The sequence below is a fragment of the Terrapene carolina genome, unplaced genomic scaffold, assembly GCF_002925995.2.
Source record: "Terrapene carolina triunguis isolate 2854851 unplaced genomic scaffold, T_m_triunguis-2.0 Scaffold95, whole genome shotgun sequence".
NCBI classification, from domain to species: domain Eukaryota; kingdom Metazoa; phylum Chordata; order Testudines; family Emydidae; genus Terrapene; species Terrapene triunguis.
Window position 1 is genome coordinate 43,557,590 of NW_020664446.1, and position 22,926 is coordinate 43,580,515.

At 42.9% G+C, this 22,926-nt stretch overlaps 1 protein-coding gene across 1 annotated transcript; it reads left to right on the forward strand.

Annotated features, from left to right (window-relative positions):
* Positions 1-22,029, forward strand: LOC112105382 (ATP-binding cassette sub-family G member 2-like). Its single transcript, XM_024198157.2, has 15 exons — positions 1-101; positions 3,217-3,276; positions 3,666-3,783; positions 4,253-4,408; positions 5,379-5,536; positions 5,636-5,787; positions 7,030-7,122; positions 7,685-7,872; positions 10,219-10,370; positions 10,799-10,888; positions 12,532-12,656; positions 13,576-13,730; positions 17,834-17,923; positions 19,479-19,531; positions 21,882-22,029. Exons 2-15 carry the CDS (start codon positions 3,224-3,226, stop codon positions 22,027-22,029), a joined length of 1,731 nt encoding a protein of 576 aa, XP_024053925.2. The 5' UTR covers positions 1-101; positions 3,217-3,223.
* Positions 22,030-22,926: the final 897 nt, after the last annotated feature.

The window sequence follows — 22,926 nt, forward strand, 5'->3', positions numbered from 1 at the left end:
GGGCCAACTCTGGCTTTCCAAAACATCAGTTACTTTGTCTCCATCAGCAAGTCCTTTTTCTCGAAAGAAGCAGAAGAAAAGGAAATTCTCAGGGATGTCAGGTAAAGAATGGTTCTTCCCTGTAAAGGCATAGCCAAAATAAGGAATCACGGGGGCTCTGGGGACATAGAGACCTAGGAAATCTTAAATATCAGAGTATTGAACACCCCATATTTGACAGAGCACAACTGTATTGCATAATAATATTAGTTATCTGTCTCAGGGTTGTCTATGGTTCCTATCACAGCAATGTCTAAGTACTGCACAAAAATTAATACTCACACTAAGTGTGCTCTAAATGGCAATATTCTCATGGCCTCACTCGGTTTCTGTCTGCTTCTCTAGGTAATTATAGAGTTATTCTTTCTTTCTTTCTTCTTCCTCCTTTCCAATCTCTCCAATAGTCCAAGGGAGATGCCATCACCAGGGAAGGTCTTATCAAAGAGGGTTGGATTCTGCCTGATGTCCGGTACTAAGGTGCTCCTGCAGTGTCCCATCCACGGGAGAGCCTTATCCTGAGGCAGGCTGATTGAAGCACCTCTGTGGAGCATTGCTATCTCTGAGAGTAGCGAATAGGGGTCAGTGGGGAAGATAGGTGATCGGTGAGGCAGCTTGGACCCCGACCATTGCCTCCTAGATCAGTACTGGTGATTTAAATTCAGTTTGGAAAGGAAGAGGCAGCCAGTGCTCACAACAGGCTTTGTTAGATCATGTGTATGCTGTTGTGTGAGCTTCAACTTCTTGGGGGAGATCATGCTCAGGCCCTCTGGCCCAGTTATTATAACCCAGTCTTACCTGGAGACCCAGCCCTCAGCCCTCCCATGCAGGCCCCAGGCACCGCTGGTCAGGTTTCCATGGGGGCAGTGACATTCATAGCACTGTTTGTGTGTCAGTGGTTTCATGAGCAATTTATTGTTGAAAACAAAATGACATTTTTAATGTTTCTGTGGCCAGTGCAAGCAGGTGGGACTCTCCGTGTCTGGTCCAACCAAAGCTAGCTCAGAAATTCAGCTGTGTCCTAGGAATACAAACTCCTCAATCCTGAGGGAACCATCATTTTACCCCTGCAGAAATATCCAGATCCCCAAGAAACCCAATCTCTCTTTCCCCTTTTTTTATCGATCCCCATCTTCTAGTCCCTTCATCCTTCCTGCTGAGGAGCAAGGGGTGCCTTTATCAACCCATCGGGGCTGATCTTTAATTGACTGAAGGGGTCATTGATGAAGAACACAAGGCACTCCTCCCTCAAGAGGCAGAGCATGCTAGCTCTTTGGGGAAGGGGCCATCTCTTTGTTGTATGTTTGTACAGTGCCTAAAACAAGGGGCTTAAATAATAAACAACAAGGTGGGCTGTATTACACTGCCAGTTTGTGGGACGGAAGGCAGACTGGGAATTTCACAAAGGTTTTCCTTCATGGCACAACAGAGCAGTACCCCCTTTCCTCCTAACACCAACCATTTGAAGACGAAACACCCTTATGCACCCTCTGTATGGCCTGTCAATCAGGGAGTGACTCCAGTACCCCTGCACTTATCAATTGCTAAGGGACATTCATGTCTATAGTAGTTATCATTTCCCTCTGTCATCACTCATCACATTTCTTCAGCTATCCTCCCAGAGCTTCATTGGACCAGACAGCTAGCAACCCCAAGTTATTCCTGGGGCTTCAAGGCACAAAGCTACAGATGCCAAATCCCAGGCTTGCAAGAGTAAGTGGTAAGTGTGTTAAATCTGAACTAGCACATAAGAGGCTGGCACTGCCATGGATTCCGAAGTCTAGAAGTATCAAAGGGCGGATTCTGCAGTGAGTGCGTGTGCTTTGCTGTGGGATTAATTGATGCCCTCTGAAACCCTGACCAGGCTGGTGTGCATACTTTATGAGAGCTGGAATGCCTCCCAGAAAACACCCCTCATATTGGTTCCTCGTATCTGCTGCAGTAACACTATTATGAATCATTTAATTGCCAGCATCAGCAGATGAGCTCTGCCTTTGCTTGGGATATAGGAGATCTATGAACAATAACTGGAGCCCAAGATTCCAGCTAACACACAACACCTACGTGTTTAGTATGACTGTCATTTATTATTATGTATATTTTAGTAGCACAAAGGGGTTCCAGCTAAGATCAGGTCCCCACTGTGCTATGTATTGTCCAGACAGATGAGACAGTCCCTATCTTAAAGAGCTTACAATTTAAGTTTAAGATTAGAGGCCAGAAGTGGGTGTAACAAACAAATGGAGGGACGGTGGGGCTGGGGTGACAGTAGTGTTCACACATATCTACAGGCACTAACTGTGTGCATAGTTTGAAGGTTCAGATGTATGTTTAAAGGGTGCGTTTTGAGCTAAATGAAGATACTGGTAACAATAATCCCAGTTCCCCGCCTGCCTGCTAAGTATCACCTGCCCATGTTTGGTAGGATCACAGTAGGAGTGATCTCAAGGAGGGATCTGAAGGAGGATGGAGTAGTGACTTTATGGATTAGATTGGGGGAAGGTGGTTCACACGTAAGGGGAGTCATGGAAGAAAGTGTAAAGGTGCTTTTGGGAGAAGAGAACAAATAGGCTGTGAGAGTGGGCATAATCAGTGGAGGAAAGAGGGCAGCTGACAATACTATAAAGACAAAGTAAGTGGGCAAAGTGGGGTTAAATTGTGAACAGCCTTAAAGGTAAGAATTAGGAGCTCTATGATGTAGTGGAGAAAGGGGAGCCTGTGAAGAGAGTTAAAGGGGGGCGGGAGATGATGTGGTCAGAAGGGCAAGCCAGGAAGCTGATCTTAGCAGCAACATTTTGATTGGGCCTGAGTGGGTATTTTTCTTTGGAAATTACCCTCGTACAATTATATTCATAACTCCACCTCCAGCTCTCCATGCCCATGTGCAGATGCCCCACAACAAATCACACCATGACCCAAACATTCCTTTGGAGGTCTGTACCGGCTCTGAGAACAGCTCAGTTCACATCACACAGCATGGGCAGCCATTTGTGCCCAAGCCGATCCTGGAGTTTACTTTTCACAAATAGCACATACTCTATCATAAAGCCTGTTTTGTGTCTCATTCCCTTTTCAGCCAATAGCTGCCTCTTGCTTTCACTTACCCCGCTTGCCCACTCTGGGTTTCTTGTCATGTGAAATCATTTCCTAAAAAGGTTATAATACTTCTTCTTTTCACAGTGGCATTATGAAGCCTGGAATGAATGCCATTTTAGGACCAACCGGAAGTGGCAAAACCTCGTAAGTGTGGCTGTGTAAATTAATGCCTCTTGCATCACTTTTGATGTCTTTTCTATTGCAAAGAAGAAAAAAGGGCTGAGATCTAATCCCCACCCACCCCAGGGTGGGTTGGTATCTGCAGCTCTGGGTTCGGGTACATTGGCAGACCAGAGTGTGAATACTGGGATTCATTTCTCTCTCACCCCAGGAAACAGCAATACCTCTAGGACAAAATTGATTCCTGAAAGCAATTGCTTAGTTACTTTAGTAGAGCAGTGTTGGGAAATCCCGAGCTGAATGAACTTGGAGAGTGCATGCAGGACTGGGCTGGAAGGGGCCATAGGTTGGAGTGATATAGGGAGAAGCCCTGTACTGAGAAACTGTGTGAAAAGTCACCCTTTTTTCTTCAGACTCCTTGATGTACTTGCGGGGTGGAAGGACCCGAAGGGGCTTAGAAGTGGACAAATCTTCATGGATGGGAAGTCAGCAAACTCACAGTTTCACCTATGCTCTGCCTACATAGTACAGGTGAGTCAGGGCAGAATCCATGGTGCCAGTTTGTGCACAGGCCTATCTGATTTTTCACTAGAATAGTATGCTGAGCCTGAAATGCCCAGGACATGCAGTGGCAAGGACTCATGATGTGTATTCCTTATGGCTACAGCAGAGTAGCCATTTAGGATCCTGAAACATCACTTCACTCAGCCATAACATGACTCTGTCATCATAGGCATTTTCTCCATTTGGAGCATTGTCTTTTCCTTAAGAGACTACAAGTCTCTGTCTCCTTCTCCCATTGAGAACTCTATGGAAGCCATTAGACCTCTATATTCCTCTCGCCGGGACTCCCCTTTGGGTACAGTCTGTCTGTAAGGACTTCACATTATTAGAACAGTGTTGATGGTACTAGGACCCACTGTGGAGGTCTTTTCTCTCAAAGCACTGGCTGATTTTCCTTCTTAAAGCAAGTGTTTTCCATTGTTTTGTGCTGCCACAGGAGGATATTCTGATGGGAACACTCACTGTCCGTGAGAACCTTCAGTTCTCTGCCAGCTTGCGCCTCCCACAGAGCCGGAACAGTGAAGCAGAAAAGCAGCTGAAGGTCAATGCAGTGATACAGGAGCTGGGGCTACAGGAGTGTGCTGACACCAAGGTTACTGTACTATCTTTTTATTAAAACAAGGTAGAGGTTGCACACGTACCCACATGGCTACAACACCCCTCATTTCAAGCAGTAGCTTCCTTATGTGTGTGCACCAGCACCTGATAGGACCCTTTTCGCACACTAACAGTGACAGAGGTGTGTGATTTGAGTTGCACATATAGATTCTATCCTCTGCATGCACAGGGTGAACAGAGCACACATAGGTGTTTGCTTTTGCACATCCAACCCTGCTTAGGCCAACAGCAGGGTTTCAATCTGGGGCTTTCAGTGCTGAAACCATGAGGTTTTACCGCCTGAGCTAAAGCACTGAGTCTGTCAGCTGGAAGCAGGTTCAAATGTTTCATATGGGCCAGCCATTAGAGAGGGACAAAGTCCCACAATCTCCTAGAGTAGGTTACACATTGGAGATGCAGGGCTCTTCTGCCATTTCTCTCTCTTCCTCCCTCCCCCTAAGGGGAAGGAGACATGGAGATGAGAGGGGAGTGGGGCAGGTCCGGTAAGAGAGCAATGCTATGCTCTTGTTAGGCTCACAGAGCTTAGAGGTGGGCTCTTTGGTTTATGGGCAGATCTTGTATGAGAACCACACCTTCTTTGTTTCCAGTTTGGCCCCTGGCTAGGGTGATCCTGATCCTGGGAAATACAGACCAGTAAGGATTATTTCAATACCAAGTGAATTGTTTGAAATAATGACAAATGGAATTATAATACATCTAGTGAACATGATATGATAAGGAAAAGCCAGCATGGCTTCTGGAGCTCAGAATGAGGGGACACATGAGAAGATACAGCTCTCCCTGTTAAAATGTGGGAAGATGACTGAAAGGACCAGGAGCGCCCCTAACTATATGTTTACCATTCATGTCCATCTCAGATCAACCCACTCACTACGGCCTGTATTTAAACTCATCTGCCTCCTCTCTGAGCTTCTTTGCTTCCTTTCTTTTCTCTGTGGTATCAGATTGGCACTGAGTTCTTGCGTGGTGTCTCAGGGGGTGAGAAGAAGCGGTGCAGCATTGGCGTGGAACTAATCACTGCACCTTCACTGATATTCCTGGATGAGCCAACTACGGGACTGGATGCCAACACAGCTAATTCCATCATGCAGCTGCTGCACCAGTGAGCCATTCTCTGTTTCTGATGCTCCACTCCATTAAGGCCTAAATTCTAGCTGGCCTGGGACTGTGATATTCGCCATGTGTTTCTTCTGTTTTGCAGACTCTCCAGGAAAGGAAGAACTGTGATTTTCTCTATTCACCAGCCACGTTATTCCATCTTCCGTCTGATTGATCATCTAACGCTGATGAATAAGGGAGAAATAATGTATGCAGGACCAGCCGAAGAGTCCACTGGCTATTTCAACAGTATAGGTAGGGGTTTAGACTGTGGCAGTATGAGAATTATATTTCCTACTGCTACAGGGCAGCTACACATGGTTGTTTTTTTTTAACGGAGTCCTTAAGAGTAGCAGTCAAGGTTTCTAGGTGCACAAACCTAGTGCTAATAAAAGGCTGCACTAGAAGAACCTTGGACAGACAGACAAGCAGTTCACTATTCAAGGACACCACAGAAAACTGCTTTGATTCAAATCTTAACTGCATCAGCAAACTCACAGTATGCAAAGGCCAACTTCATTGCTTCATGGTTGTGCTTTGCACTGCCCATGCAAAAGAGCTGTATTTAACTCTGTCCAGGACTCTAATTCACAGAGACAGCAGAGACTGGGTATATTTAAGAGATAGCAGATTAAGTGGGGGAAGCAGATGGGGAAAACATAAGAAAGTGCTGCCTACAGAGGTGCCACATGCATCCTGAGGAAGAGGAATGACGGGCATCAATGCACAGCAACATCTTCTAACTGATCCAAGAAGCAGTGTAGATGGGCCCCAAAAGGAGTTCAATTCACACAAGATTAGAGGATGTACAGAAGCATGATGCATCAGGAAGACAGACAGGTCCATTTGAAAAAAAACAAGAGGTTTATTTCAGTTTCCTTTGTGAGATGTTGTGTTGACTAGTAAGTTGATTTAGGAGTGAAATTGGCTGTGAAAGACTGATCTGTGAGGGGGCAGGCTGGTTGATGTATTTTAAGAGAAGGCTGGTTTGGCTAAGGTAATTATTGGTTGCTGAGGAGGCACTAGTTTGACATGAGATTGGTTGGTTAGTCTGAATGGCTCTTTAGGTCGCTGGGAAGGCTGGGAATGGGGCAGTACAAAATGTTTGCGATGTAATTCAAAACCCTTGAAATGAAAGGTTTTTGGATTTTCTTCTTAATTTTTTTAAAGTCCTACTTGATGTAATTTCACATTTTTTGCATTCAATATTAGAAGCATTTTTGAGTGAAAATAGGTTCATTGAAAATCTCAATATTTTTAATTGCATCAAGACAAATTATCATATTAAAATGTGTGAACTCAGATTTTCACAGGTTTTAATTGCAACTGTCTATTTTTCCAAAAGGTCAAAAAGGAAAACTTCTGTGCCACAAAATGTCCTGAAACTGGATATAGTATTTTGGATGATATTTAGCACAGAGACTTTGTAATTTTCTCACATTGCTAGTTGGGTGTGGGGTTAGCTTTGATTTTCTCTTGTGATATGACGTATTTCAGGTTACCAGTGTGAAGCATTTAACAATCCTTTGGACTTCTTCCTGGATGTCATTGGTGGAGAGATCATGCAGTCCCAGCCTAGTCCAGAGTTAGGTGAGTGCTGTAAAATTACATTGGCTGAGAAAGAAAGAGGTGGTGGTGAGGCAGCAGCTAGGACAATGTCTTGCAAATCCACTTCACCAAAAAAATATATAGGAATTGTAAAATAGAGGTAGCCAAACTTCTTCAGTGCCTGTTCCAGCATTTAGCTCAGAGTCTGAACACAACACACTGGATTCTCCTCAAAATAATTCTTGTTCACACATGGTCCTAATTCCCTTCTACCTCAGTCATTTGCCAGTGTTACGCACATACAGATGCAGTCTCAGCATAACATTTTTATGCTATATTTTCCCTTTAGCAAGCAGACCTGCTAAGGCATCATCTAATTCATATGAAGATTGCTGTGGTTCTCTTTGCTTTTCAGTTGTGTTTAAGGGTATGCAAATGATGACTAGAAAGTTACTAGCAGCGATGACCATAAAAATGCTGCTGTGATTATTAGCAATCTTTGTCGCTTTTCTGGGAGTTGGCTAACACTTTCAAAATCCTTCAAAAGCAAAGTTGAAGCAGGAATGGAAAGTTTTGACCTAGGGCTGTCCCATTTGGTTTGCAGCCTCAGTGAGAGATTCCGATTCTCATAGAAGCTCTTGTAGTGACAAGAATCCACTGCCCATGTACTACCACAAGTCCCGCTACTATGAGCAGCTGCAGGAAGAGTTGGAAAACCTACAGTCATTCGAGAGCCACCTCAGCGATGCAGTTCCAACAAAAGCCACCTATGCCACCTCATTCTTCCACCAGGTGAGAGAAAGGGGAAAGGGGAAAAGGGAGGAAAATGCAATCAGTAGGTTCACGAGGTCCTCTGCAAGAGACTTATTCACTGTGCAGCAATTCCAGTGAGACATCTGTGTCTAAGACTTCATAGAAGATTATGGTTGGAAGAGACCTCAGGAGGTCATCTAGTCCAACCCCTGCTCAAAGCAGGACCAATCCCCAACTAAATCCTTCTAGCAACAAGAATATTCTTATTTTTTGTAACCACATAAGACCAGATTCAGGGATCCTGTGCCCTGGCCAATTAGCAAGTTGGGTGCTGAGTATCTCCATGAGGCCATTGGGAGAAGAAGCCCACGGAGTCACTCTGCAGAGGCATTGGGCTGAGGCAGCTCTGCAGGGCCCCAGTTTCCCCTGCTCTAGGGAATGAAAACCAGGGGATTAACACAGCAGTGGAGCCTCAGGATCTACTCCTCCTTACACTGTGCTGTGCCGGGACACCCAGTGGAGCTGGGCTGTGCACCACACTAGTCTCCCCCCATATTTAACCCCCTGGTGCCACAGACTTGCACAGGTGCCACTGCCAGGGAACCTCCACAGCCACAGAGTTGAAGTTCTCCCTTCATGAGGAGCCTAACCCTGCTCTTCCTGGAGGAAAGCCCATCCCCAGCTACTCACCTCAGAAGGGTCCCCTTCAGTAATTTGAGCCTGCGGTGTACAGTGAAGAAGCAGCTACTTTTGCTGTCATGCTTGGGAAGGATTTCTATAGTCCATCATTCAAAATAAACTGTGACATTAAGGAACAATTTAAGGCAGGTAAATTGAAAACTTTCCTTAAAAATAATATAATGGACGGAACAGAATAAACTTTTTCAGAGATACGTAAATTACATTATACAACATGAATCAGGCCCTCTGCTGGTGTAAATTGGCATCGCTTCATTAAAGTCAAGGCCACCACGCTGATTTACACCATCTAAGGATCTGGCCCTCTGTATTGTATGTTTAACGTTACTGATCTTACAAAGTCACCCAGGACACTGAGTGGGTGGGGGGAGGGCGGGGAAGAGGGGAAGACAAACAAAAATCAGGCAGTGAACATTTACCTACGACCATGACTTCCATCTCAGGCACAGGCAGCCGGGAGTTGTAAAGAACGCACCACTGAGAGCATGGTGTTAATTTTTTTAAATCATGAGAAAAATCAAACACCCAGTCTCTCTCTGATTGCAAATGTAATTCTGTGCGAGCCAATATGTGAACAAATGACAAGAGCTTCAGAGCTCATTCTACTGCTATTACAGTCTTTGAAAATAAGGCAATGTTCTCTGGCATGCACAAATGTACCCAATTCCTAACCTTTACACATATCATCCCACCAAAATGACGTATCTACGGGGAAGGAGGACAGTTTAAACGCCTATCAGAAAATTAAGTATTAGAAGTCAGATACCTTAAAAAAAAAAACTACTGTAGTCTACAGTAATTATCCAGAATACTGCAGTTTACAGTTGCTATAGTGCACTGAACTGTTACTGAAGATGACTGAAGAATATTTAAATAAGAATAGATACGTGAAGATACATAAGTAAAATATGTATGCTCTAGGGCGTCAAGTGGTTTGGGATTGTCCCAGAGTAAAGGTGGAAGGACAATTGCTGTAGGCAATGGAGAGTCTGTTTCTCTGACATTTGCCTGTGTCTGGTTTAGAAGCCATCTTTATGAAAGTGGGATTGGTCCTGCTCTGAGCAGAGGGTTGGACTAGATGACCTTCTGAGGTCCCTTCCAACCCTGACATTCTATGATTCTATGATTCTATACTGAGATTGATGCTAAACTTTTCCAGATTATATTCTATGATTCTCCACTAAAGGCAGGCTCCCTAGCTACAGCTTGCACATAATCCTCAGTGGGAGCCTGGGAAAGCCCCACGACTTGGTTTCAAAGAATTCATATCACACCAATCTGAAGCTGTTGTCCTGTGGCTATTGCTATGCACTTGCCATGCATGAAGTGTGGGTCTGGGTCATAGTCCCACTCAATTAGAGCAGGCACATCTTGGGAGGGCTCAGTCTTGCTCAGTGTCTGCGGGGTGAGGTTGAGCATCATTTCACTCAAGAGAAATTCCTGTGAAGAGTGCAGTTGAAAGGGACTTGCAGCTAGTTTCCTTTGCTAGGACAGCGGGTAGCTGCAACATGCAGTTTTGAGCATGGAGAAAGCAGAGGAAAAAACAAAGGGAACATCAGGACTCAAACCAGGGTTGTAAAGAATCCTCAATAAAAAACTCAAGTCCAGTGGACTGACCTGGGATATTTCAAGGAGGAAATTTAATTTATGTATGTATAAATTATGTATTCATGTATGTTCCCTTAGCTGTATGTTGTGAGCAATCGCAATGTGAAGAACATCCTGAGGAATCCTCAGACATCCATTGGTCAGCTCCTTTTGGGCACTTTCTTCTCTGTGTTGGTGGGGCTCATTTTCTACCAAGTACCTGCCACTCTACCTGAAGCCTTTCAGAACAGGTGAGAGGAAGAACAGAATCTTTAGTCCCTTCTTCCAGCTGGTAGTATGAGGGAGGACGGATGGATAGATGAAAGGAGTGACACACTTAAAGAATGAATGAAGAGATGCAGACAAGTTCCTTTCAAGTAGCCCAAGTGAGCATAATATCCTGGGGCACCCAGGGGTTAGGAGAGGGAACCTTATATGGAACCAAAATCTGCTGAAGACATCAGAGAATATTCCCAGTAGGAAGGACAGTGACAGACTCCAAAATTTTCCACCTGTAATTGAATACTTACCTTGGTGAGGATCTGATTCCCAAACCTAACTTCCAAGGCAGTGTAATGTGAGAGCAGTACAAAGCGTGAGAGAACTCTCTGCCCTTTGTGTACAAGTCCAGCAGAGAACTCCAAATAAATCTCTTTTCCTTTTCCTCCCTTCTCTGCAGGTTGGGAGCTTTCTTCTTCCTGGTCATCAATCAGGTCTTTGGGAATCTGTCTGCAGTGGAGCTCTTCATCAATGAGAGAAAACTCTTCATGTGAGTGACTCTAAAACTCCTTCAAATCAAAATGCTGGAAACAGGCATAAACTGGCTGTGGCTGCAGAGTTTGCTGCAGATCTACCCACCACCACAAAATTGTGCTCCAATAATCAAGCCCTCCCAAAATTTCAAATCATGTCCACATCTGTCTAAAAAAGGAAGGGAAAGAGACAATGCGTCCCCACTCCCAATGCCAAAAGCCTCAGATGCCTTGTAGATGTCAGATCCCAAATTATCTCCAATGCCTTCCCAAGGTGCCAAAAGCCCCATCTGTTCCCTGTCCTGTTACCCAAATCTTCAGCTTCCCCAACAGCTTTTACAACAGTTATGCATTTTCAATACCAAAATCAGCAGCATTTAAAAACTAAAAATCTGGGGCAGCATGAAATGACTTGATTTTGACATCAAAATAAAAATGACACCAGAATAATGAATAGATTGTATTATTCATTTTCAGGTTTCACTCATTTAAAAAAATTGCGCACTTTTTCTGAACCTCACCACAGAATTTCCAGATTTCCACACCGGAACACCTCAGAAATAAGGATGTCTTGTCTCAGAATTTAGGTCCAGCTGAACCTTAGAAATGGCCAGAAGATCATGGATCTGAGAAAGACTGGCTCAGCTCCCAACATTAAAATGCTCAGTATTATTTCAAAACAAATACAATCATAGACAATTGAAATGTATACATGCAAATATAAGGACACTGTTCGGTGAGTCACAGTATAGCATGCAAGTAGCATCTACAGACATGGCAGAGTAACAGCAGAGAGAAGTGAATGGACACATTTCAGAAAGAAAAGACTAAATACTGGAAAGGTGCAGTTTCTACATCCTACTCTGGAGAAACCACGAGGGGGGAAAGAAAGGAATTGGATATTTGAGGCGAGCGAGGACTGGTTACAGAAAAGGGAAAGATTACTTTGAAGAAAAAAAAAGGGGGTGTGTGTATGTGTGTGTATTTTGGGCAAGTTCATCTAAGAATTTAAGGTATAATCCTATATCATTTGCAATCAATGAAAGAAAGACAGAACCCTGCCTTGAATAGGAGAAATTGTATTACTGGATTCTGAAGCAGATAGGAAGCTTGAAGCTGGAGAAGATTTCTGATGTTTTCACATTTCTAGATATGGATGAAGAGACTGGCCACCACATTTTGGACAAATTGAAATTTGGGTCAAAGGAAGACCACTGAAGGAGGAAGTTACAAGCAGTAAGACAAGAGGAGATAGCGGCATGGAGGAGAGTTTCATCAGAGGAGAAGTCAGGATAGCATCGTCTGTGGGTGATGTTTTAGATGTGATAGGAAGATTTACAGACCAGGAAGAGACAGGAGGCAGAAATAGTAGAAGATAAAGCTGAATGTATATGTTTCAGAAAGTAAGGGTAAATGAGAGAGGTGTATCAAAGATGAAGATGAAAGCGATAGTTTTTCTTCAGGATGTTGTGCTTACTAATTATTTAATGGCATATCTATTTGGAGATGAAGAAAGTTCTGATGGAGACGGAAGTTGATGAAATTGAGGGAGTAAGGAAAGGACTGAAATGCTAAAGTGGTTATAGAGTTAAATATCATAAATATATGAAGTAGATACTTTGATATTCAATGTTTTTATTTATTGCATACATTTTTCCAGTCATGAGAGCTCCAGGGGATACTACAGGACCTCAGCATATTTTCTGGCCAAGGTGTTTGCTGATCTGATTCCCAATCGTATCATCCCCTTGTTGATGTTCTCTGGCATATCGTACTTCATGATGGGTAAGTACTGAATTTCCTTTAGCTCAGCAACTTTTCGAGGAAGTGATTCAGGACTAAAATCACCATGGGAAAATGCCACAAAAACTTTGGGAGTAATATCAAACTCTGGCAAGACTGAAATGTCATTGCACAGATTTCTGTGGTGATTGTGCTTTGTTATTAATTTTTGCAGTTATATTACATTGCTCATAATCAGAGGTAAAAAATTATCTCCTTATATACAAACTTTGTATAGAACTTCCCAGGATGCCTCTGTTCATCATTTTTTCTTTCCCCCCAGTAAGACACCCACACACAAAATCATCTTATTTCTAGTATACCACTAGCTCTGACTCCAGTTGGTTGAGTTTTCACAAAGCAATGCTGTATCAGTTCCCGACAGGATTCCAGCAGTGTGGCCTTCTAAGGTTCCCCCAGAGCTTCGGTAATAGTGCAGGAAAATCAATCAGATGGTCTCAATATTTGAGACATGTGAAGAGTTAAACAAACCCACACAGCCAAACTAATTTTAGCATGATTATATACACTTGGATGAAAACAGGCCCAGCTTTCCAGTAAATAAAAACATGTTGAGGAGAGCACTCTCTAGCAGCTCTTTAGTGGTAAATCTGGCACTCACGGCCCCACTTGCAAATTCTTCATGGACCCAGTGAGCTTTGTCATAACCATGCCCAAAATACAAACCAAAATTTAGTCATGGGAGATTTCTCACAACATTGTCCTGGAAGGATACTCTATGGATCCAGCACTGAAAGCATCCACTGCAGTGCTTGTTATGAAGCCTTTAATTCCGGAAAATGCCAAGTTGGAGTCCTATACTGGGAACCACCTTATACTGTAGCAATTCCATGGCAATGCCTGTTATGAATCCAGACCTTCCCACAGTACTGAGTCACTTTCTCTCTGTCATCATACACAGGTCTGAAACAGGATGCAGGATCTTTCTTCCTGTATGTTCTTTCCCTCAGTCTGACAAATCTGGCAGCCGTGAGCATGGCCTTCCTGGTGAGCGCCAGCGTCAGCACCTTCGCCATCGCTAATGTCTTAATCGCACTGCCCTTCGTCTTCATGATGGTGAGAACTTTTTATCCACTCAAGGGCAGCCTTGCAGGATGTATAGAGCCTACTGGAATCAGAGATGGGCCTAAACCTCAACATTCAGTTCAAATATCCAAAATTGCAGGGGTGCTCAGATCTGAGGCTTTGGTTTGGGTCCCTACTGGAATGCTCTGGGAAGGTGCATTTTTAAAAAACCAGGAGTATTTATGACATAAGAAAGCAAGATACAGAGCAACTGTAGCTATAAACAATATGTTATTAGTACATTTGGTCTAAGGGGAGAGGTCTGGTCTGTTCTGAGCACAAGACAGGCAGTCAGCAATGCCTGACTTCTAATCCTGCCTCTGCACCTGTCATGTTCCTGTACCAGAACTGGCTACTACAGCTTGCTTATACACACCAGATGTGATCATCATAAGATCCTTTACCACTTTGCCAGGTATGGCTGAGGTTATGTAAATAAGCAGAACCCTGTTTATCTGATCCCATTAGGACCAGGGCCAGATTGGATAATCAAAAATTCAGATAATTCAGAGAATTGGAAATTGTGAGGCTGCAGCGCCATCTAGGGCCACAGGAGAGATTGCCCGCTTCTGGACCTGTGTGTGCTGGTTGTTGGGTTCTACTGTATTTTGTACACAGCGCCACCTAGTGGCTGAACAGCATAATACAGTTTAGCATTCCATGACATCTCCCCCTTTAAATTCTATATTCCTACCATTTACAATATTTACACTGTCACATTGTCTTTGAAGTTCAGTACGTATCAGTCTGTTAAGTGTGTCTGTATCATACTGGTTTTCTAATTATATGACCCAAATGTGTAATAACTTGGTCATCTAGCTGTCTGTTAGTTTCAATGACAGGCTGTGATTGGTTTGGAATTTTTGAGAATTCTTCTTGTTGTTCTGCATCTGCCATCTGTAGCATTTGCTCTGTTGATTGTTCTTTCTGAGGAAAGAAACTGTAGATGTTGGTGGTCTCTGCTGAATTCTCCATTGCCAATCTCAATCACATATAATCTGGGTGCTGGATTCTTTTTCTTTACAACAGCTGGAGGTGTCCATCCTTTTTCTCCATCCAATTTGATGCGAACACAGTCACCATGTTGTAGACCCGGCAGTTCTCTAACTGAATGATGTCTGTTGTAAAAGTGTTCATAAACTCTTTTAGCCTTTTTATCTGACTTGGCTACTCTCTTCATGTCCGGGCACTTTGGAGATACATTCTTTTCCAAAACTGGAACAATCATTCTGAGGTATTTTGAACTATATCCAGTAGCCACTATTGGTGTTGATCTGTAACTCAGAAGAACAAGAAACGGATCTTGCAGCTGTAGGATTTTCTTGGCTATCTGTACAGCTCTCTCAGCCTTTCCATTCACTTGTGGATAACATGGGCCACTAGTAATATGGTCAAAAACATATTTCATTTGGATTCAGTTAAATTCTGCTCCAGTGAACTGTGGTCCATTGTCTGTCATAGGGTGACCAGACAGCAAGGGAGAAAAATCGGGACAGGGAGTGGGGGGTAATAGGAGGCTATATAAGAAAAAGACCCAAAAATTGGGACTGTCCCTATAAAATCGGGACATCTGGTCACCCTAGACTGTCACTAGTTGTTCTGGAATACTGATGTGAGAAAAAGTACATTTGAATTTCTTGATAATACTGCAACATGTTATATCTTTCAAGTACATTATTTTTATATACCTGGAAAAATAGCCCACTACAACCAGGTAATGATGTCATCTAAATTTGCATAAATCTTGCAGCTAGTTTCTTTCAAGGTTTCTCTGCTAATAGTGTTTGTACACTGTATGGTTCAGTATTACCTCAAGTTGATTTGTACTGGATGTCCTTTCAAAAGTACAATATCATCAAATCCTCCATCAGGTTCTTCCTTATTTTTCACTAGGCCCATCATGGCTGCCACACTGCAGCTGCGAAGGTTGTTGGTCTTTGATCCTTTTGTCACATGCACTCTGAATACATAGTTTTTGTCTATGTAGGTTGTTTCTGTGGTGAACTGGACCATGCAGTTCAAAATACCTCCAGGGCTAGTCAGAGTTGTGTCACTTCATCTCTAGAAGGGGTTGAAAGTGATTGTAAGTTCCTTCTGAGACAATGTGTCATCAGCTCCTGAGTTAGTTTGAAAGTCAAGATTCTTGCCATAAATATTAAATTTCACTCTACATGCAGACTCTGTCATCACAAGTGATAGATCCCAGAAACAATGGCTCTTGTTTGTCTGTAATATGAGTCAACTTCCAGACTGCTTTGGTGTGACAAAACACCTGCAATATGTCCATATTTCCTGCATGTATTACACGGTGTGCATCTGTCTGGACACGCATCATCTCTTGGGATATGAATTTTTCCACATCCTGTGCATCTATGCTGGAATTTGTCCCTCTTAGCCTGGGAGTTCTTGCTCTTTGCTTCAGGGGTTTTATGGGAATGACTTTTAACACTCAAATGTCTGAAAAACTTGAAAAAACTGAAACTAGCTTAGAAACTGTAAACAAATTTCTCTCTGTTTTGCTGTTTCACCATTTCAGACTGTTTTGCTATTTCAATAGCTGTGGCTAGGGTTAAATCTCTCTTCAACTATAGCTGCTGTGAAAGGGTTTTTTTCTATTAACCCAATAACCAGCCTGTCTCTGGTATTTTCATGTTTTGCATTCCTCAAATCCAATGTATGCAGCGCTCTTATAAAACATTTAACATTTTCCCCTCGTTCTTGAATTCTCAGGTGAAAACATGCTCTTTCATAAACCACATTTCTCTGAGGTATAAAGCATGCATCAAACATGGCCAGAACCCTTTCAGAGTCATCTTTGTGACTGTCTTCAGTAAAGTCAAAAGATTTAAAGATATGTTCTGCCTGTTTCCCCATAGCATAAAGGTGATTTGATACCTGTATATTTCCAGTTTCTTTGTGCAGCTGGATAGCAATATGAAATCTTGCAGAATATTGTTTCCAGTCTGTCTGTCAAAGCTGAAGTTCTCTGGGGCATTAAAGAGTGACATGTTGATGAGATCCTGCAACCTTTGTTGCTTTGTTCCTTCTGTTTGCAACATTGTTGCTATTTTCCTTCTGTTTCTGTTCTTAGTTTACTCCTGATACCACGTCACATTCCTGTACCAGATATGGACTGGCTACAGAGCTTGCTTATTATACACCCCAGATGTGTTCATCATAAGATCTTTTAATGCTCTGCCAGGTATGGCTGAGGTTAGCTTAAATAAGGTATTTTCATGCAGCGGCACCTAGTGACTGAACAGTATAATGCAGTTTAGCATTCCATTATTGTACCTGTGATCTTAAGTAAGTCACAAAGTCCCTGACTCAGTTTTTCCACTTGTAAATGAGGTTAATCCTTACCTATTTCAAATGGGTGATTTGAAATCTGTTTATTAAATATTTGTAAAGCAATTTAAAAATGGAAAACATTACAGACTTTTTAACTTCTCACACATATTGTATGAAAAATATGCATATTTGTATTCCATGTCCTGAGTAACAGTGGAATGGTACATTATCCTCCCCACTGGGATGTACAATTAGAAGAGGCTTCAGTCCATGCTTTAATGGTCTTTGTATTTTTTATTGTAATACATTGCACAATACAAACAACATGTAGCCACTGGATGTGCCTAAAACGCTATATTCTAAAACGACTAGAGACATTTCTTATGAAAAAGTAGTTACTGAACACACACGTTAGCCACTGTTCTAAGCTAATCATTTTAAATGAAAGCTACTAGTATTAGGAAGTCCTAGTAAACTTTAGGGCCAAATAGTCTGGAAAAATATTTTACAAAACAATTTTTAGCTAATAAATATACTAGTAATCTTAAACTAGATTATTTTGAACAACACAGAAACTGGAGAAACATCCTTAGCATTGTTATTTTCTGAGTCAGAATATAGAGGATAGGAACTCCATGTATTTGATAAATGTCCCTATTCTCCCTTTCATGAATGAGGGCTACTATTTGGCTCAAGATGTCTGTACTGAGGACCAACTCCCAAGCGCTTTGGGGGACAAAAGGCAAGGGTATCGTTTATAATGTGTTCTACATTGTTGTTGTTTTTTGCACTGTCTCCTACAGGTCTTTGGTGGGTTCCTTGTAAACCTGAACTCCATGCTGAGTTGGCTGTCCTGGATCAAATGGATCAGCATCTTCCATTATGGAATGAATGTGAGTCACAGCCCTTACGGGGAAGATTTGGCAAAGTGCAAAACAGCAGGTTCAAAAGTAAAGTGAACTTCATCCCCCAATTGTACAAAATCCCTCAAGCCTGTTTGCCATCTCACTTCTCATGTCTCGGATTGTTCACAAGCTCTTAGCCAAAGACAGAATAGAATCACCTGATACTACCATGTTCTAATCAAAAATATCATCCAGTCTATGTTGGTAGACTGTCTTCTTCACATGTCTTCTGAAGAAGTCCTAGAAGCCCACCTCTGTCTGACCAAGAAAGTGCTGACTGTCTGGGTTTGTATGACTGACAACATCTGTAAATCTGCATTTCTGTCTCTGTCTGTAAAGTTGGTACCGTGCTTTGTCACAGACAATGGTACTCATCAGAAGTAAAGGAAACAATAAGCACACATGCACATTCACAAGCTATGCCAGAACATGAGCTTTACTGTGTTCTTATAATAAAACACAGTTTATAAGAAGTCTGCCCTAAATATAATTCTTATAGAAACTACGGCACCATCTACTGGCAGCATCCAATATTGATGCTGTAAAACAAATCACTATGTTCTTTTCAATGAAGATTGATTAAATTCCTGCTTCTGGGGCTAGGAATAAACATTGCCATATATGTTTACAATGAGATTCGCAGAAGAAAAGCCTTTAGCTGAATGTTTTGTCCTTTTTCCCCATTCAGACTTAGGAATCTCTTCCCCATGTTCTGCTATTTTTCCTGCTGTTTTGGGCTTTGTTTTTATGAGACTCTCATCCCCTCCCTCTTCCCTCTCCTGTCCTAACTCCACTCCAAACATCCTGGCACCATGGAGTCTCTCCAGTGCTAGCCAAAGACAAAAGGATCCCAGATGCTTTTCTCCCTTGAAATGCCTGATGAAAGAGAGGGAGCTATGTTTTAAAAGCTACAGGGCAGATTCATTTGATAATTTGCCCATAATTAATTATCTTGATTCTCATAGTCCAAGGGTTCACAACCAGGGGTCATGAATAGGTGTCAGGCATCATGGCCACACTGCACTTCCTAAATTGCTGAATAGAGGGTGGTCACGATACGGAATAGGCAGGGCCGGCGCTTCCATTTAGGCGACCTAGGCGGTCGCCTAGGGCACCAGGATTTGGGGGGGGGCGACATTTTGGCGCCCTCTGCAGCAATTCGGCGGCGGGGGGTCCTTCCACGCTCCGGGTCTTTGGCAGCAATTCTGCGGCGGGTCCTTCACTCGCTCCGGGACCCGCCGCCGAAGTGCCCGAAGACCGGGAGCGCGGGAGGACCCCCGCCTAGGGTGCCAAAAACCTGGCGCCGCTCCTGGGAATAGGTCAAGAACCATTGCCAAAATTGTGTCAGGGCATCATGGTCATGCTGCATTTCCCAAATCTCTGAATACAGGGTGGTCCCAGTATGGAAAAGGTCGAGAAGGAACCACTGTCAAAATGGAACATTCCATGTTTCTGGGGAGGCACGGCTGTTCTTGGTGTATAATTTCTTCATCTGCCATTTTCTAACAGATTAGATTTTTTAAACATATGTTTCCTATTTTAGGCCCTGACCATCAATGAGCTCCAAGGAGCAGTTTTCCATTTGAACTCTTCCACGTAAGTACTCACTCTGTTCACTAACCACCAAAAACAACCCAAAAGAGCTGAGGGAAGGTAGAGGCTGGCATATCTGACACACTTCACCACAGGGGTACATACAAGCACTCAATTTATAGAGTATTTTTGGATACACAGGAGTCTGACATACCACACGGCATGAAGCATAAATAGGAGGTCATGATGTGATACCTGTTGAAAGAGAAGCTGCAGTGTCAATACACATACAAAGAGCCAATGTTTAACTAACTTCTTAACAGGAAGAACAGTACACAGGAATATCAAGTAATAAATATTACAAATTAGCAGGAGCTGTGTTAGTCATTTCAATATATAACAATATTCTTCTTCCAAAATCTCTAACTTCACCATTTTTAAAATGTTCTTTTAACACAATGTGTCATGCATAAATGGTACATAATGCTTTAGCAACATTTCTTCACATACCAGTACATATAACCTTAAATGCTGCACTAAAGATAAACAGCACCACAGGTGAGATTTTCAGAAGTGCTCAAGAAACTTGAGTACTTCTCTGAATTTCCCCCAATATGTATAATCTAAAATTATTTAAAATGCATAGGTAGATGTCTCTAACTAGTAGTGTTTGTTTGATTCCTTGTGTGCAATATTTTTCCCCTTCTGAAGTGTGATAGTCAGTGCAGTGTTTCCAGTTATCTCTTTCTTCCCTCACCCAAGGGAAGGTGAATCTGTAAATGTCACTAGATTTCTCTATTGTAAATCAGCAGGCATGGTAATCAAAGAGTCACTATAATTATTAGGTTAGAATTTGGTTCTGGCTGTTCCTCATGCAGATAACCTGCACCACCATACCAAAATTTGTCAGGACAGATGCAAGACAAAGGCACTTTCAGGAAACAAAGAACATGGATATCACGGAGGTCACGTACCGGGAATTACAAGGCATTTTCAGACCAGAGAAATACATGGGGGCATTTCACATGGCAATTTTAGGGCAACACAGGAGGCATATAGCAAGCGAACAACAAGATCATATTAAGCATTTATGTAACTTAGGGATTGACAGGGCACATATGGGACACCACAGAGGTTCATGCAGAGTGGGCCCACAGGAAGTTCATAGCGGGATGTTACAGGAGGGATGTTACATATACATAGCGGGATGTTATATATGTATTACAGTTAAAGTACTTACAAACACTTAATGGCTCACCTCGGGACTCACATAGTCACATCATCAGTACTTAGAAGGGCTCATTATAGGGACTCACTGGGCAGGACACATAAAACACCCTTACAGGAGTTTTATAACTTGATAAAACAGCAACAGCTACTGTAGAATTACAGAATACACAGAGGCATACAATAGGCCCAACAAAAACCAGTACAATGTCCCATTAACAAGGACAGCTCATTTATTTAGAACAGGGATCGGCAACCTTTAGCACCCTGGCGGGCCGGACCGGTTTGTTTACCGGCCGCGTCCGCAGGTTCGGCCGATCGCGGCTCCCACTGGCCGCGGTTCGCCACTCCAGGCCAATGAGGGCAGCAGGAAGTGGCGGCCAGCACATCCCTCAGCCCGCACAGCTTCCCGCAGCCCCCATTGGCCTGGAGCAGCGAACCGCAGCCAGTGGGAGCCACGATTGGCCGAACCTGTGGACGCAGCAGGTAAACAAACGGGCCCGGCTTGCCAGGGTGCTTACCCTGGCGTCTTCTAGGCATTTGAACATGGACTACATCTCTTCATTCAGGAAGCATCCAGGTGGGTGGGTCAAGGCTGGCAGCTGTCCACAAGAGCAAATGCATCACTTCCATAACATGCCTTATCTACTGCAGCCCACCAAGCAGAAGGCTTCCCCACAGTTGCTTCCAAGCAACTGTAAAATAAAGAGAAGATAGCACTCTCTGAATGAAGCACTGCAGTACTTCACTACAGGGGTTATCATAGAGCTAGATGTTGCAGAAAATTTATGCACTCCATCTTTCACTAATTAGTAGCTATTATGACTAATTACACAAATTAAAAGAGTTAGTGAGTTTGGTATTCTCCAGATAGCCTCCAGGGAGCAGTCTTTGTCCAGGAGAGGTTCAGGGCAGGATCACAGTGCATTGACAGAGCCATATGCGGCTCAGAGACTGGAATAACTTGAAGTGACAACCTTGCAGGTCAGGACCTAGTTGCATTAGCAAAGCTGTGGGAAAGGAACAGAAGGAGAGACTTGCACAGTGCCCTCCTTTGCTATGCCTGGTTCTAATCAATACTTTCTCACTTATCACCACTAAACTTATCATCGTAACATTTCAGATAAAAACAATTGTTGTGTTTTATTTGTTTGAACAGTGTCAAACCCGTGTCTGTTTGTTGCAGGGTCCCTGGAGAGGAATACTTGCAACAGCAAGGCATCAACTACAGCACCTGGGGCTTGTGGGAGAATGAGTTTGCTCTCCTGTGCTTGTCACTTGCATTCCTGTTCTTTGCCTACATCCAGCTGTTAAGAGTGACTCGCTGGAAGTAAACTGGGCAATTTCCAGTTATCATCCACCAGGGCAGCAGCCATGCAGAGTTCACTTTGTCCCCTCCTACCAGTATAGTCTTGATTTCGGATACCTCCTGATTTGTGCAGTTCTTCCCTTCAACCACCAGAAGGCTGTAAATACAAAGTTAATTTGACCAAGACTGACAGATTGGAAAGTGTCAACATATGTGTAAAAACATTCATTAAATACAAATGTATTTTACCTTTTAATGTAGAAAATGGTCAGATGCACTCATAACAATCCATGGCCCATAATAATCAGCTAACCTCACACAAAGTGTGGTGAACAGAATGCAAGATCATAGAATCATAGAATCATAGACTATTAGGGTTGGAAGGGACCTCAGGAGGTCATCTAGGATAGTTTTCTGCTAAAACATAGGACAATCCACTAACCCATTAGTTAAAGAGAATTGTCTCTAGCTACCAATAATTATTCTTTCCTTTCCATCCTTACTACACAAATTCTTGATTATGCTTTGGTCATCATTTGCTATGACTACCCCAACTTCCACTTTTCTGGCCATCCCACATCTCAGCTCATCACTATCTATGCAAAATACCCCAAGCATCCTTATATCAATTTACCTCTTCAAAACTCTGTTCTGGCTGTGATGCTGGCAGACCAGGGGCCAGCAAACACCATGGTCCCCATACCTCAATTGAATACTGACAAATACATAGTTGAAATCAGTCTGGCTCATCTGTGTGTTTGTATTGTTAAAATAGGTATTAGAATTATAAGAATGACTTTAGACTTTATAGAATGCTTGTGAGTTGCTGCCTGCATTAATCTCACTTAAAACATCTGTATCCCTTATTGTAAGGTAATATTTGAGCATTTGCACTGTAAGCCCCTGTAACTGCGTAAATCAT